Genomic DNA, 14,984 nt, shown 5'->3' with positions numbered 1-14,984 from the left:
AGAAGAAGAGCTGAGAACAAAGTGAGGGCCCCAGCAGTGCTTGGCCAGCCTCGAGGCAGCTAGGGCCTCAGACATCAACAGAGACTTTCAGTTCTCTGTTCTTTTAGATGACTACCAAATTCACTCGAACCCATACGTTTAACAAGCTCCGAGGTTGGCAAACTTTTTGTACACGACCACATGATAAATGTTGTAGGCTTTGAGGGCTGTACAGCACACTGCCTCTAGTTTTTACAACCCTTTAAATTAGGTATGAGAGTCGGTCTCACCCCCAAGGGTTACACAGAGCAGCCATTCCTTGGATTGGCCTGCTGACCGGGTTTGTCATCCACTGGCTGAGCTGACACCGACCTTGAGTCACCTGTACAGACGTTACCTGGCTGCCCTTTCTCTTTGTTTTTCTGCCTTCCAAAGTCAGGTATAAAATGAGTACAGATGGGGCTGGAGAGAGATCGTTCAGCAGTTAAGAGCCTGATTGTTCTTCCAGAAGTACTGAGTTCAATTCCCCCTGCAACCACATGGTGGCTCACAACCATCCGTAATGGGATCTGATGCCCTCTTCTGGCACTCAGGTGTATATGCAAATAGAGCACTCATCTATATAAAGTAAATACATTTGGTTTGGTTTGGTTTTTGGTTTTTCGAGACAGGGTTTCTCTGTATAGCCCTGGCAAGTAAATAAATCTTAAAAAAAAAATTCTAAGGGCTGGTGAGATGGCTCAGCAGATAACAGCACTGACTATTCTTCCAAAGGTCCTGAGTTCAAATCCCAGCAACCACATGGTGGCTCATAACCATCCGTAATGAGATTTGACACCTTCTTTTGGTGTGTCTGAAGACAGTGACAGTGTATTTAATAATAATAAATAAATCTTTAAAAGAATACTAAAAAGAAAAAATGGGCAGAGATTCATCCAAGGATTTATTCCCACAATGAAGACAAAGATTGGTAAAGCTTAGTTTCTGTCCTCACTGAGGTCGTGTGTGATAAAGATAATGTGGTAAGTGCCGCTCATTTGGTTAGTGAAAACCATCTGCTCAGTGCAAAACTAGGTTTGGGAGGCAGTGCAGTCAACACCTCAGAAAAGGCCCATGGCCTCAGGTCACTTGAATGGAAATGGAGAAGACACTTAATAAGCAAATACACCGATAAATTACTTTCACACACTGGTACTGTGCTCATTATAAAAAGAATAACAGGGGGTGGGAGAGATGGCTCAGTGGTTAAGAGCACTGACTGCTCTTCCAGAGATCCTGAGTTCAAATCTCAGCAACTACATGGTGGCTCACAACCATCCATAATGAGATCTGACGCCCTCTTCTGGTGCTGTCTGAAGATAGCTACAGTGTATTTAGATGTAATAATAAATAAATCTTTAGGCTGGAGAGAGCAGAAGTCCTGAATTCAAATTCCCAGCAACTGCATTATGGCTCACAACCATCAGTACAGCTATGGTGTACTCACATACATTAAAGAAAGAGAGAGAGAGAGAGAGAGAGAGAGAGAGAGAGAGAGAGAGAGAGAGAGAGAGATCACTGGATGGTCTTGACACAGTTTTGCTTAGATGACACTCCCTCCCCATCATTCCTCAGAGGAGGAAGGTCACCTCTGTGGAGAGGCATTCCAAGGACTTGCCCAGACAGTCCCTTCTCCTTGTGCAAAGACTCACCGAGATCCTGCTGAAGATATAGACGATTAAGAAAATGAAAGTGAAGAACAGCTGGATGCGGAGGCTGCCAAACCTCTTCTTCAGATATTCTGGCAATGTCACCACCTGCAAAGGCAACAGAGCAAGATGCTGTCAGACAGTGAGCGGTCAGGAGGCAGGTCACGGGATGGCCTTTCCTGCCGGATGGTGGAGACAGCTCCGGAGTACAAGATGTGGGATTGCTGCCTTTGGCGCCAGTTGAGGTGTGATCAAGGAGGGAGGAGAGGCAGTATAGCTCTGTACTGGCTGGTTTTGTGCGCCAACCTGATAGAGAGTTACATGAACAACTTAGTGAATGCCACAGTTATTAAAGCGTCATCAGAGAGGAGGGAGCCTCCGTTGAGGAAATGCCTCCATGAGCTGTAAGGCATTTTCTCAATCGGAGATCAATGGGGGAGGGCCCAGACCACTGAGGGTGGTGCCCCCCACCCCTCCGTGGGCTGGTGGTCCTGGTTTCTATAAGAAAGCAAGCTGAACAAGCTATGCGGAGCAGCACCCCTCCATGGCCTCTGCATCAGCTCCTGCCTGTCCTGTGTGAGTTCCTGACTTCAGTTATGAACGGCAATGTTGAAGTGTAAGCCAAATACCACCCCCCAGCTTGTTTTTTTGTCATGGTGTTCTGTCACAGTAGTAGAATTCTGACTGAGACAGCTGTCTACCAGCAGCTTAGGTTCCAGGCTCTGTGGAGAGAAACCCAGCTAATTGTAAATGTGCAATAATGATAAATTATCCATTATGGAACAAACAGGAGTTCTTTGTCACGTTTGGCTGGTGGAAGATAGAACCTGATAATTCAGGCAGTTCTCAGCCGCCCTTGTGTGAACACTCCAGTCAGATGGTGGTGTCCCAGAGGATCCTGTTTTTTTACAGTTATCTTGGGTGGTGTCCCAGAGGATCCTGTTTTTTCACAGTCATCTTGGGCAGTGTGTACCATGAGCACAGGGACTGTGCCCTCAGTGATTACAGTGCCACTTGACCCCAACAGCTCCTGGCTCAAGAAAAGTAAATCAGGAAGAGAATATTGCCTCCCTGTGCCCTGGCTAGTTTGTGTGCTCTTGTCTGCCTACCTTCATATGTCTCTTGTGAGCTCCAACTCAAACTCCACCGGTGTGGTGGTTTGAATACGCTTGGCCCAGGGAGTGGCACGATTGGGAGGTGTGGTCTTGTTGGAGTGGGTGTGGCCTTGTTTGAGGAAGTTTGTCACTTTGGGGGTGGTCTTTGAGACCCTTCTTCTAGCTGCCTGGAAGCCAGTCTTCTTCTGGTTGCCTTTTAGAACAAGATGTAGAACTCTCAGCTCATCTAGAGCCATGCCTGCCTGGATGCTGCCATGCTTCCTGCCTTGATGAAAATGGACTAAACTCTGAACCTGTAAGCCAGCTCTAATTACATATTGTCCTTCCTAAGGATTGCCTTGGTCATGGTGTCTGTTCACAGCAATGAAACCCTAACTAAGACAACCAGATTCACAAGGACTTGGCTGAGGTCCTCACAGTGCCCAGAGACGTTTGTCTAAGCTCACAAAGGCTTCATTCTCTTAGCCTTTCTTTGGCTCTATGTCATATGCTGCCATGTGTCAATCATTCTCCCAGGAAGGTTCTAAAGTCCCCATGCTGTTTCCATGTTGATTGTTTGGGCTTCCATAACAAGTGAAAACAGTTTAGCTCAGTGGTCCTCAACCTTCCTAATGCTACAACCCTCTAATACAATTCCTCATGTTGTGGTGACCCCCAACCATAAAATTATTTTCATTGCTACTCCATGACTGTAATTTTTTTTTTTTGAGACAGGGTTTCTCTGTAAAGCCCTGGCTGTCCTGGAACTCACTTTGTAGACCAGGCTGACCTCGAACTCAGAAATCTGCCTGCCTCTGCCTCCCAAGTGCTAGGGTTAAAGGCGTGTGCCACCACGCCCAGCTCCATGGCTGTAATTTTGCTGCTGTTTTGAATTGTAATGTAAATGTCTGTGTTTTCTGATGGTCTTAGGCAACCCCTGTGAAAGGGTGGTTCTACACACCCCACCACCAAGGGTTGTGACCCACAGATTGAGAAGCGCTGCTTGGTGTGGCTTAAACAACAGGTTAACTATTGTCTTTCGGGCTGGAGAAATGGCTCAGTGGTTAAGAGCACCACCTGCTCTTCCAGAGGTCCTGAGTTCAATTCCCAGCAACCACATGGTGGCTCACAACCATCTGTAATGGGGATCCAATGCCCTCTTCTAGTGTGTCTGAAGACAGCGACAGTGTTCTCACGTGCATGAAACTATTGTCTCTCAGTTGTAGAGGCTGCAAGTTCAAGGTGTCAGCGGGTCTATCTCCTTTCCAGCTGTGAAGGAAGCATCTGTCCAGATAGCACCCCTGGACTCATCAGACATCCTGTGTGGAGCCAGCCATAGTGTATGTCACAGCTGGAACTTCTACTTGTCTCTTAGCCATCCTGGTGTAGCTGCAGATACTTTTACATTTTCTGTTGCTTTTTTTGGTTTTTTTTTTCTTACTTGAAGCTTGTGGTGGCACACACTTTTTTTAAAATTAATTAATTAATTAATTTTATGTATGTGAGAACAGTGTAGCCATCTTCAGACACACCAGAAGAGGGCATTGAATCCCATTACAGATGGTTGTGAGCCACCACGTGGTTTGCTGGGAATTGAACTCAAGACCTCTAGGAAGAGCAATCAGTGCTCTCAACCACTGAGCCATCTCTCCAGCCCTTAAATTTTCTGTTTTATGACTTTTTTGGCATCTTTAAAAGTGACTGGGAGGCAGAGGCAGAGGCAGGTGGATTTCTGAGTTCGAGGCCAGCCTGGTCTACAAAGTGAGTTCCAGGACAGCCAGGGCTACAAAAAACCCTGTCTCGAAAAACAAAACAAACAAATAAAAAAAAGTGATCTTTCCAGGGGCTGGAGAGATGGCTCAATGGTTGAGAGCACTCTAACAGAGGACTTGCTCTAACAGAGGACTTGCTCTAACAGAGGACTTGCTCTAACAGAGGACTTGGGTTCAGGTCCCGTCACCAACATGGTAGCTCACGACTCTCTGTGAAGCAAGTTCCAGGGAGTCCAATGCCCTTTTCCAGATTCTCTGGACACCAGGCATACATGTGGTATACATACATACAGGCAAAACACTCAAACACATAAAACAATAACAAAAATCTAAATAAAATAATTGCTTTTAAAGTCTTTCTGGTTGGGAAGAGACTTGGCCTCCTTGAGGGCCGAGTTGAAGCATGCTTTCGACAGTAAGTTAACCAGTGCAGTTAACCAGTTAGACAGTAAGTTAACCAGTGCAGAGCCTCACTTCTCCACCCAGCCTGTGCTTCCTGGAGACATTAGTCCTCTGCTGGAATCCTGGAAACACAAGCCTGATGAAGTGTTCCTCAAGCCGAGCAATCCAGAGCTGTTTACCCCTCTCTGCCTTGCCTTCCCCAGGGAACCTCAAGCAAGGCCTAACCTGTGTCTCATCTCCACCTTCTGCCTCCCCACGACTTCGATATCTTTCCCGAGTGGTTCCTTGTGGAAGATTGTCTCTGGGCCCCTCCTATCTCTGGGGCTTGTGGATATGTGTAGGACACATTGCTTTTTTCCTGGGGCCTCTCCTCTTTCTACTCAGGTGCCTGAAACCCACTGAGCATCTCAGGAGAGAGCAGAAGGAGCCTGAAGTTGTATCTGATTTCAAGCTAGCATTTGTTCTTATTAATGATAAAAATCTTTCCCTGGGGGCTGGTGAGATGGCTCAGTGGGTAAGAGCACCTGACTGCTCTTCCGAAGGTCCAGAGTTCAATTCCCAGCAACCACATGGTGGCTCACAACCATCTCTAACAAGATCTGACTCCCTCTTCTGGAGTGTCTGAAGACAGCTACAGTGTACTTACATATAATAAATAAATAAATAAATCTTTAAAAAAAAATCTTTCCCCATGATTATTTGCATTTGTAGGGTTTTTTTTCTGAAATATTAATTCTAACCTGTTTGTCATAGAAGTTTTCTGTTTGATTGATTGCTTTGGGTTTTGTTTTGTTGGTTTGTTTAGGTAAAATAACCCATTTATTAGGGAAGTCTCAGACAGTAGCGCTTTTACTGGTTTTTCCGGTTCCTTCAGTCTTCTGATGGCCGACTTCACTGTGGCTGCAACACTGTGGTGTTGTAGGTCCGAGCCCTGCCAGGCACTGTTTTCATGCAGGAGCCACAGTGCCAGATGCCAACGGCTGGCCTCTTCATCTTGATCTTGCCACCAAAGGAGCAAGTGTACATGGCTGATTTCAATGTTCATCACTATTTCCGGGAGGGAGGCACCATAGCGGGTCCCGTATTTCCCAACGATTCCGACCTTTTTGGCACGTTTAGACATGTTGAGCATAGAGTTTTAAGAGTCTTTGAAAAGCTGTCCTTTCACTTCCGGTGGCCCTCTCATGCCGCCTCTAGCCCATTACGGTTTCTTTGTGTCAGCTGTCAATACCTAGAAACACTCACTACCTGGGATCCACGTGGTCAGTGTGAAGCCGGGCTCAGCTGGGCCATTTTCCCGTCCTTCTGGTCCGCCTTTAAAATCTTTTCCCTTGCCCGGTGTGGTGGCACACGCCTTTAATCTCAGCACTCGGGAGGCAGAGGCAAGCAGATTTCTGAGTTCGAGGCCAGCCTGGTCTACAGAGTGAGTTCCAGGACAGCCAAGGCTACACAGAAAAACCCTGTCTCAAAAAACCAAAAAAAAAAAAAAAAAAAAAAAAGAAAAGAAATCTTTTCCCTTTTCTTCCCAGCCCTGTCGCAGACTCCGCCTCCCTGTATCATCCATTCCCTGGCGATTCCCCTGAACTGCTTCTCCCACACCCCTAACCCCCCACCCCCACAAATGGGCAGAGCACATACGTGGTGCATATACATACTTGAAACCAAAACACCCTCACACATAAAATAAAATCATTTAAAGAAAAAAGAAAAAGAAAAGGAGAACGAATACACAACACACCCAGACCTATGAGACACACGAAGGAGGTTCTAAAGGCAAGCTCATAGTACGAAGTGTCTACATTAAAATAAAATAAAATAATTGGAGATCTCCTGTTAGCAACCTAACAGCATGCCTGAAAGCTCTAGAGCCAAAAGAAGGAATAACACCCCAAAAGGAGTAGTCAGCTGGGCGTTGGTGGCGCATGTCGGGAAGCAGAGGCAGGCAGATTTCTGAGTTGGAGGCCAGCCTGGTCTACAGAGTGAGTTCCAGGACAGCCAGGGCTACACAGAGAAACCCTGTCTCAAGAAACAAAAAAACAAAACAAAAACAAAAACAAAAACAAAAGGAGTAGTCAGCAAGAAATAACCAAACTCGGGGCGTAAATCAATAACATTGTAATTTAAAAAAAAAATACAAAGAATCAAAACAGAAACAAAAAAAACGGAGAGTTAGTTCTCTGAGAAAAAATTAATAAGATTGGCAAACATTTAGCCAAGTTAACTAAAAGATGTAAAGAGAAAAAAATTAATAAAATTACAGATGAAAAAGGGTGCCAGCACCACAGACACTGGGGGAATTCAGAGGAGCATAAAGACATACTTTAAAAATCCACACTCCACCTAACTGGAAAACCTAAAAGAAATGAATACATTTCTTGACACACATGACTTATCAACGTTAAATCAGGATCAGATAAGCAACTTAAACAGACCCAAAACCCCTAGTAAAATAAAAGCAGTCATTAAAAGTCCCCAACCCAGTGTGCCCTGTGCACAGAGCAGCTGGCTCTGGATGCCTGAGTACGGTGAGTCAGCCCTGACAGTATGATAGTCAAAGGGTAGACCCTGCCTCCAGCCAATGGCATCATTGGGTAGCCAGCCTAGCCGGAGCTGGGCTGGAGGGCTCACCCTGGTGGTACAGATGCTGGAGAGCCCAGCAGGCTAACAAGCTCAGCAATCACCCAGATTCAGGGCTTTGAGTTGGCCCACCCCAAAATCTACATCATTTGTGAACTGTTAGAGCATAGGAAAGGGCTGGTCCTGATGATCTAAAGCCGAGGGCTCCACATGACAAAGGGTGACATCCGAGAACCTGAGAACAAGGGAGGAGTCCAGGTGAGGATCCAGAACTGACAGGTGTGACAGAAGACAGAGACCTTAGAGGTAGCCATGCAGGAGGAGGAACTGCAGTTAGTTTTGCAACCCGAGGAAAACTCACCAGTCAGCCAAGCTCGAGGGTCTCCTGTTTCCTGAAGACCCCTTGCTACTGCTAGGTCTTACTGCGCTTGTTGCTGACTTGATCACCCTGGGATTTTTGTTTTTTGTTTTTTTGTTTTTTGTTTTGTTTGTTTTTTGTTTTTTGGTTTTTTTTTTTTTTTCTTTTTTTGGTTTTTTGAGACAGGGTTAATCTGTATAGCCCTGGCTGTCCTGTAGCTCACTTTGTAGACCAGGCTGGCCTCGAACTCAGAAATCCGCCTGCCTCTACCTCCCGAGTGCTGGAATTAAAGGCGTGTGCCACCACACCCGGCTGTTTTATGTTTTTGTCTCATGGTTTCTAATTCCCCACTAGGCAATGCAATCACAATGTGTAACAATAGTGGCTATTTCCCAGAAAGCATTGCCACTCGGATAGATTAACGATTTAGCTGAAGACATCATAGAAAAAATTTAAAGATATGTATGACTTAAAAAAATTAGGTTAAAGCCCGGCATAGTGGCTTTTTATTACTGTAACCAATACCTTAGGTATTTATTTTGGCTCATGATCCATAGCCAGTTGGGCCAGTTGCTGTGGCCCTGTGATAGCATCATAGCACGTGTGTGGTAGAGGAAGCTATCCACTTTGTGGAGAGAAGAAAAAGAGGGAAGACTGGACCGGGGTCCTAACACTCCATCCGAGGCTAAATGACTGGAAGACTCCTCACTCTACATCTCTAAAGCGTCTACCACCTCCCAGTGGCACCGGGACATGGAGACTAAGCCTCTGAAGGCTGCTTGTCTAAGTCACAGCAATGTGCTTATCCCTGAATTAATACAATGCGGGTTTTTTACCCTTTCTAATGAATGTCAACATTTAGTCTCAGACAGTTCTGTCTCTCTTTGACAACACCTTCACTATTCTTTTTTTTTTTTTTTTTTAAAGATTTATTTATTGATTATATGTAAGTACACTGTAGCTGTCTTCAGACACTCCAGAAGAGGGAGTCAGATCTCGTTACGGATGGTTGTGAGCCACCATGTGGTTGCTGGGATTTGAACTCCGGACCTTCGGAAGAACAGTCGGGTGCTCTTACCCACTGAGCCATCTCACCAGCCCACCTTCACTATTCTTACACCTTTGACTTTAAAATAAGTATGTCAAGTTTCTCACAGAGCCCTGTTTTGCCTCTTGTGTGGAATTTTATCCTGTGAAAAAAAATTTATTTTTTTTTCCAGGCCAACTGGAGAGAAATAACATTTCAGGGTGCTAAGTCTTCTACTCGCTAACATGACAGTTCTCTTCACTTCTCCACATCTTATTTTTTATAATGTTTCTGAATATTTTCTGTAAAAAGCATTAAAAGGTAAGCTCCTGCGTAAACCAATGGTGTGTCTGTCTACCCAAGGAACTTTAGGAATCTGCAGATTTAGCGAAGCGTCAAAGATGGACCAAGTGTAATCTATCCCTAGGATGCTCATGTACTACACATGCAATATTTAGTTGGTTTTTTTTTTTTTTTTTTTTTTTTGAGACAGGGTTCCTCTGTCCTGGAACTCACTCTGTAGACCAGGCTGGCCTCATCTCAGAACTCCACCTTCCTCTGCCTCCCGAATGCATGAGCCATCATGCCCAGTTGCAATATTTAGTTTTTCTAAAAGAATATCATAAACTATAGAGATAATGGACTTACCTCAGCCTTGCTATAGATGGGCACAAATATCCAACCAAGAAGAAAGAGCATAAATATACTCTGAAACCAAGAAAAAGCAGAATTAAATCAGAGGCCATGCAGGTCAAGCTCTTAAGACAGATGCAGGTTCTATTACTGTCTGCTTCAAATTTGATGATGGTCACTAATGGGCACTTACAAATGAAGACCCAAACACAGACCTTTCAACACCAAAAACTTAGCTTTCAGGCAAATTGTCTTTGCTTTTTTTTAAAAAAAGCATTTTGTTTTTCTACTCCTGGATAAGAATTACAGTGTCATATGAATCAATTTAAAAATAGTCTAAACAAAGAAAAGAAACTAGACATGGCAGAACACATATCTAATTCCAGCACTCAGGAGACAGAGGCAGGAGGACAGCAAGAGGTTTGAACAGGGAATTAATGTCTCTTATTAACTGATTTATGTAGTGAGATCTCTCTCTCTCTCTCTCTCTCTCTCTGTCTCTCTTTTTAAAGATTTATTTATTTTATGAGTACACTGTACACTGTAGATGTCTTCAGACACATCAGAAGAGGGCATCAGATCCCATTACAGATGGTTGTGAGCCACCATGTGGTTGCTGGGATTTGAACTCAGGATCTCTGGAAGAGCAGTCAGTGCTCTTAACCACTGAGCCACCTCTCCAGCTCCAGGTGCGCTCTCAAAGAAAGAGAAGAAAGAAAAGGAAAAGCAGAGAGGGTGGGGGAGAAAGAAGGGGAGAGGAAAAAGAAGAGGGGAGGAGAGGGGAGGAAAGAAAAACGTGAAGAGGAGAGGCAAAGAGACAAGGTGGTAAAGAAAAAGATGTTTTATTAGGTTTGGACTCTAGAAGTATTCCTTATCTCTTATAGTTTATAAGAACATAAAGCATAGTAGATTTCTCATTGATCAAAAGAGACAAACGATTTATGTAAATATGTGAATGATGCAAGATTCATTCATTAATTAATTTATCCTTTTGGTGAATAAGTTCTATTTCCCACAACAAAACCATCAACTCAATGAATAATGCAATATTTCATATGGCTTATGATTTATTTTATGCCGTTTATCATTTAAACGTGTGTTTCCAGTTGGAAACTTTGTAGTAACTAGTTGGCCATCTCAGGGAGCTTGGCTGAACCCTTTCTCAATGTGCTCTCAAAACACAGACTCTCTATGTATGTGTGCTTATGTGCGTGCACACATCTGTGCTCCTGTATACCAATAGAGAAAGATGCATACACTTCAATGTGGGGATCTCTTCCCCACCTGGCTGATCTAACATTCTTTGTATCCCCATGGCCCATGGCATATACATACCCTGACCCTTGTCTTACTAAGGAGAATGAAAAACACCATAATCCTTTTGCAAACCACAGACATGGGCTGGAGAGACGGCTCAATAGTTAAGAGCACCGACTGCTCTTAATTGAGGTTCTAAGTTCAATTCCCAGCAACCACATGGTGGGTGGTTCACTACTGTCTATAATAGGATCCGATTCCCTCTTCTGGTGTGTCTAAAGACAGCTACAGTGTCTTTAAAAAGATTTATTTATTATATGTAAGTACACTGTAGCTGTCTTCAGACACTCCAGAAGAGAGAGTCAGATCTCATTATGGGTGGTTGTAAACCACCATGTGGTTGCTGGGATTTGAACTTCGGACCTTCAGAAGAGCAGTCAGGTGCTCTTACCCACAGAGCCATCTCACCAGCCCCCAAATATATAATCTTAAGAAAAGAAAAGAAATATCAAAGACTTGTCCATTAATCTATACTTTCCAAGGTGTCTTTAACAGTCACTCGAGATTAAAAAAGCAGGGTTTTTGTGTCTATGAGACATTTTCGAAATGCTCAGGTAGAGATAAGTTGCTGCAGAAGATATTACTTACATTCCACTCAAGGGCCCCAACAGCAATCCCTGAAGCTGCACCTATGCCAGCCAGGGCCATATAGTGGCCGCTGCCAATATTTGAAGAATAAATGGAAATGCCCATCTGAAAACCAGAAGACAATTGCGTGTCAGAGCCCTTAGTGTTTGTGTTTTCGGGCTGAGTGTGGCTCAGCCGTAAAGCACCTGCCAAGCGTGTGCAAAGCCCATAAAACCTGCCACTCCAGCACTCGGGAGGCGGAAGCAAGAGAATCAGAAAGAAGTTCAAGGTCATAAATTCAAGGTCACCCTCAGCCGCTTAGTGAATTTGGGCACAGAAATTGTGCCCGAGGGAGAACCCCGCTGAAGAAAAGAAAGTGGAAGCTGGGAGAATTGTGAGTTGTGGGTTAGTTTGTTTGTTTCTTCTTCTTCTTCTTCTTCTTCTTCTTCTTCTTCTTCTTCTTCTTCTTCTTCTTCTTCTTCTTCTAGACAGGGTTTCTCTGTGTAGCCTTGGCTGTCCTGAAACTCACTCTGTAAACAAGGCTGGCCTCGAACTCAGAAGTCCACCTGCCTCTGCCTCCCAAGTGCTGGGATCAAAGGTGTGCGCCACCACGGCTGGTTTGTTTCTTGAGCAAGACTTATTTCTTCACTTTGAGACAAGGCCTCATGCATCCCAGTATATCCACAAACTCACTATAATGCTGGTCTCACTTAACACAGATGAGTTTCAGCCTCAGCACACGGGAACCAACCATCCCAGTAATGAATCAGTCATATGTCAATGACGATGGTCTACTGTTAATCACAGCTGAGTCTTCAGCCGTAACTAACCAGATACCATAGATTCTTGGTGCAAAGCATCCCACAAATGGCCCAAAAGAATCCTTAAGGGACTCCCAAACTTCTCTCTGAAACCTCACCAGCCAGGCCACCATTTGTCTACATTAATCTCTTTGAGGTTCCCACAAGATTACCTATTAATCTTTGAGCTTATATGCTATATGCTATATATAACATATATATATTCCTTTAATATACGATATATGTACTATATGCTATGTATAATATACAGTATAGTGTATGTTATATAAACTATGTTAGGTAGCATATATTATAATATATCATATATTATAACATATATTGTGTTATATAATATGTGTTACATATTATATCTTATATATATAATACTATATGCGATATATATAGTATATATATAGTAGTGACTCGCACGCGCTCGCGCATGTGTGTGTGTGTGTGTGTGTGTGTGTGTGTGTGTGTGTGTGTAAACAGAGGCCTGGGGAAGAACTATTTACCCAGAAACCCTAAAAAGCAGATGGATGCTGCCCATGTTTTGCTTTTCTGATATTTCCTTAGAAATCTACAAGAACCTACCTTTCCCCCTCCCCCGTAAGACCATTCCAATGTGTGTTAAACAACTACAGACCACTAAATGAGAAACTTGGCCAAAACAAACAAACAAAAGAATAATTGAATACAATTTAATGGGTTTAATTGTACCCTGGAGCAGCAGGGGTCACATGGCAGCACGGGCAGAACCATACCTACAGTGACCCTGCTCATAATGTTCAGTAGAATGAGAGTTATAACAGTATGGCTCATATGGGCTTTTGGAGCTGGCTGATCAAGCACGGTGTTTCCTAGAATTAAACAGATAAGAAACTCTAAATCAGGGCTGGAGAGTTGGCTGAGTGGCTAAGAGTACTGACTGCTCTTCCAGAGGTCCTGAGTTCAATTCCCAGCAACCACATGGTGGCTCACAACCATATATAATGGGATCTGATGCCTTCTTCTGGTATGTCTGAAGACAGCGGCAGTGTACTCACATATATAAAATAAATAAATTAAACTTTTTTTCAAATAGAAAAGGAAACTCTAAAACAAATAAAAGAAAAGCTATATTGGATAACAATAGCAGGGAATTATGCCAGTCAACCAATTTCCAAACTTGAGTCCGTTTATAGATCCACAAGTCTCTTTAAGAAGGAAACATGTTACAATACCCAAGTATTTGACTATTAGCCTTTTCCCCACCCTTCCCCAGAGGAATATACAGTCTTTTACTAGGATAAGTGTACCACCAGGACACAAAAACTGCCGGGGTCCAGCCCCAGCATGGAGTGTTTCTTCTTTCTTTTTGGTTCTTCTTGAGGCAGCGGAGGGGGAAGAGCATATGAAGAGGGTAAGACTTTGTCTTACGGGATTCTGGGGTAAGACTTTGTCTTACAAGAAATTTAGGGTTGCTGTATAATAAAAAGTTTACTTATTTAAGTTACTATGCTATTGTAGCTGACCTGCCTTCTGTGATCCTCTGAGGCCAAAAACTGTAGTCTCTGGCACTTAGTATCTCATCCTAAAACAGCAGGAGATTAAGGATTAATTGCTAGAGTCTTTTCCCTATTGTTTAGATGCCTCTTGCTTGTCAGGCTAGGGGGAAGTTTGGAGCAATAAACTTCTATTGAACCAGGAGAAGAGAATAACGCTCGCAGAAGGAAAAACTTTCACATAAGCAAATAGGCATAATCTCACATAAATTCATATTCAGCTTCATTCATGCTCATTTATTCATTTTCATTCAAACCCAGTTGGGCCCAGCTTGCATACATTCTCACAATCACATACTTACACACACACCTCCACACATGTATACATCCTCACAATTACATACTCACTCACACGTCCATACTTACATATGCATATAGAGCAAAAGACCAAGCACCAGTGCAGAAAGAACTCACTCAGCTGGGCGTGGTGGTGCACACCTTTAATCCCAGCACTTGGGAGGCAGAAGCAGGCAGATTTCTGAGTTCAAGGCCATCCTGGTCTACAGAGTGAGTTCCAGGACAGCCAAGGCTGCACAGAGAAACCCTGTCTGGAAAACAAAACAAAACAAAACAAAACAAAACAAAACACACCTCACTCGTTCTGGATGAAAAATGCACTCCAATCGTTATTAAATAGAGAAAGAAAGGCTTCTACCTTTTTATGCTAAATGAGTTAAAGCCATGTTTGTAAGGAAAAAAAAAGCGTTGTTTCTTGTAATAAGACTAAATCTGCCTTGTCCTTATCATAGGATCTGTGCTGTCCCTTGGTAAGGAGAAGTCTACCTGCTCCTTCTGCTCTTTGCGACATCTTCTTTTTCCCTCTTTCCCTCTGCCTTCTGCACATTACTCTCAGTATTTTATGTTTCCTATAATTTCTAAGCTATTCCACTCTGCATTCTCCTTCTAATCTAGAAAGTGTTCTGTCTAAAAACTTCTCCTCAGCTCAGTTCTCACCTCCATGCCATTCACCCCCATCTCCCAGTTCTGACTCTTCTCTTTTTCCTCAGCCCATAAATATCATTCAGAATATATGATCACATGTTAAAAACTTCATCAAGCCGAGCGTGGTGGCGCATGCCTTTAATCTCAGCACTCGGGAGGCAGAGGCAGGCAGATTTCTGAGTTCGGTTCGAGACCAGCCTGGTCTACAAAGTGAGTTCCAGGTCAGCCAGGGCTACACAGAGAAACCCTGTCTCGAAAAACCAAAAAAAAAAAAAAAAAAAAAAAAA

General features: G+C 43.6%; 1 protein-coding gene across 13 annotated transcripts in view; it reads right to left on the bottom strand.

Annotated features, from left to right (window-relative positions):
- The window catches only part of Gm5134 (predicted gene 5134), a 55,096-nt gene that overhangs the window by 33,636 nt on the left and 6,476 nt on the right, over positions 1-14,984 (bottom strand). For 11 of the 13 annotated variants that reach the window (XR_001779540.2, XR_871715.3, XR_380409.4 and 8 more), the window contains 3 exons: positions 11,436-11,540; positions 9,546-9,605; positions 1,671-1,775 (listed from right to left, as the gene is read on the bottom strand). Coding sequence is in view for 10 of the 13 variants with exons in the window: in XM_017314010.2 (XP_017169499.1) it covers positions 1,671-1,775; positions 9,546-9,605; positions 11,436-11,540 (270 nt within the window). In the remaining 3 variants the exon portion in view is untranslated. The remainder of the gene's footprint in view (positions 1-1,670; positions 1,776-9,545; positions 9,606-11,435; positions 11,541-14,984) is intronic. The other 2 variants (XM_017314012.2, XM_017314013.2) reach the window with 1 other exon arrangement.

The sequence above is a fragment of the Mus musculus genome, chromosome 10 (genome assembly GCF_000001635.26).
Source record: "Mus musculus strain C57BL/6J chromosome 10, GRCm38.p6 C57BL/6J".
In the NCBI taxonomy this organism is placed as follows: domain Eukaryota; kingdom Metazoa; phylum Chordata; class Mammalia; order Rodentia; family Muridae; genus Mus; species Mus musculus.
The sequence above is the reverse complement of the archived record's forward strand: the minus strand, read 5'-3'. Positions and strand labels throughout refer to the sequence as shown.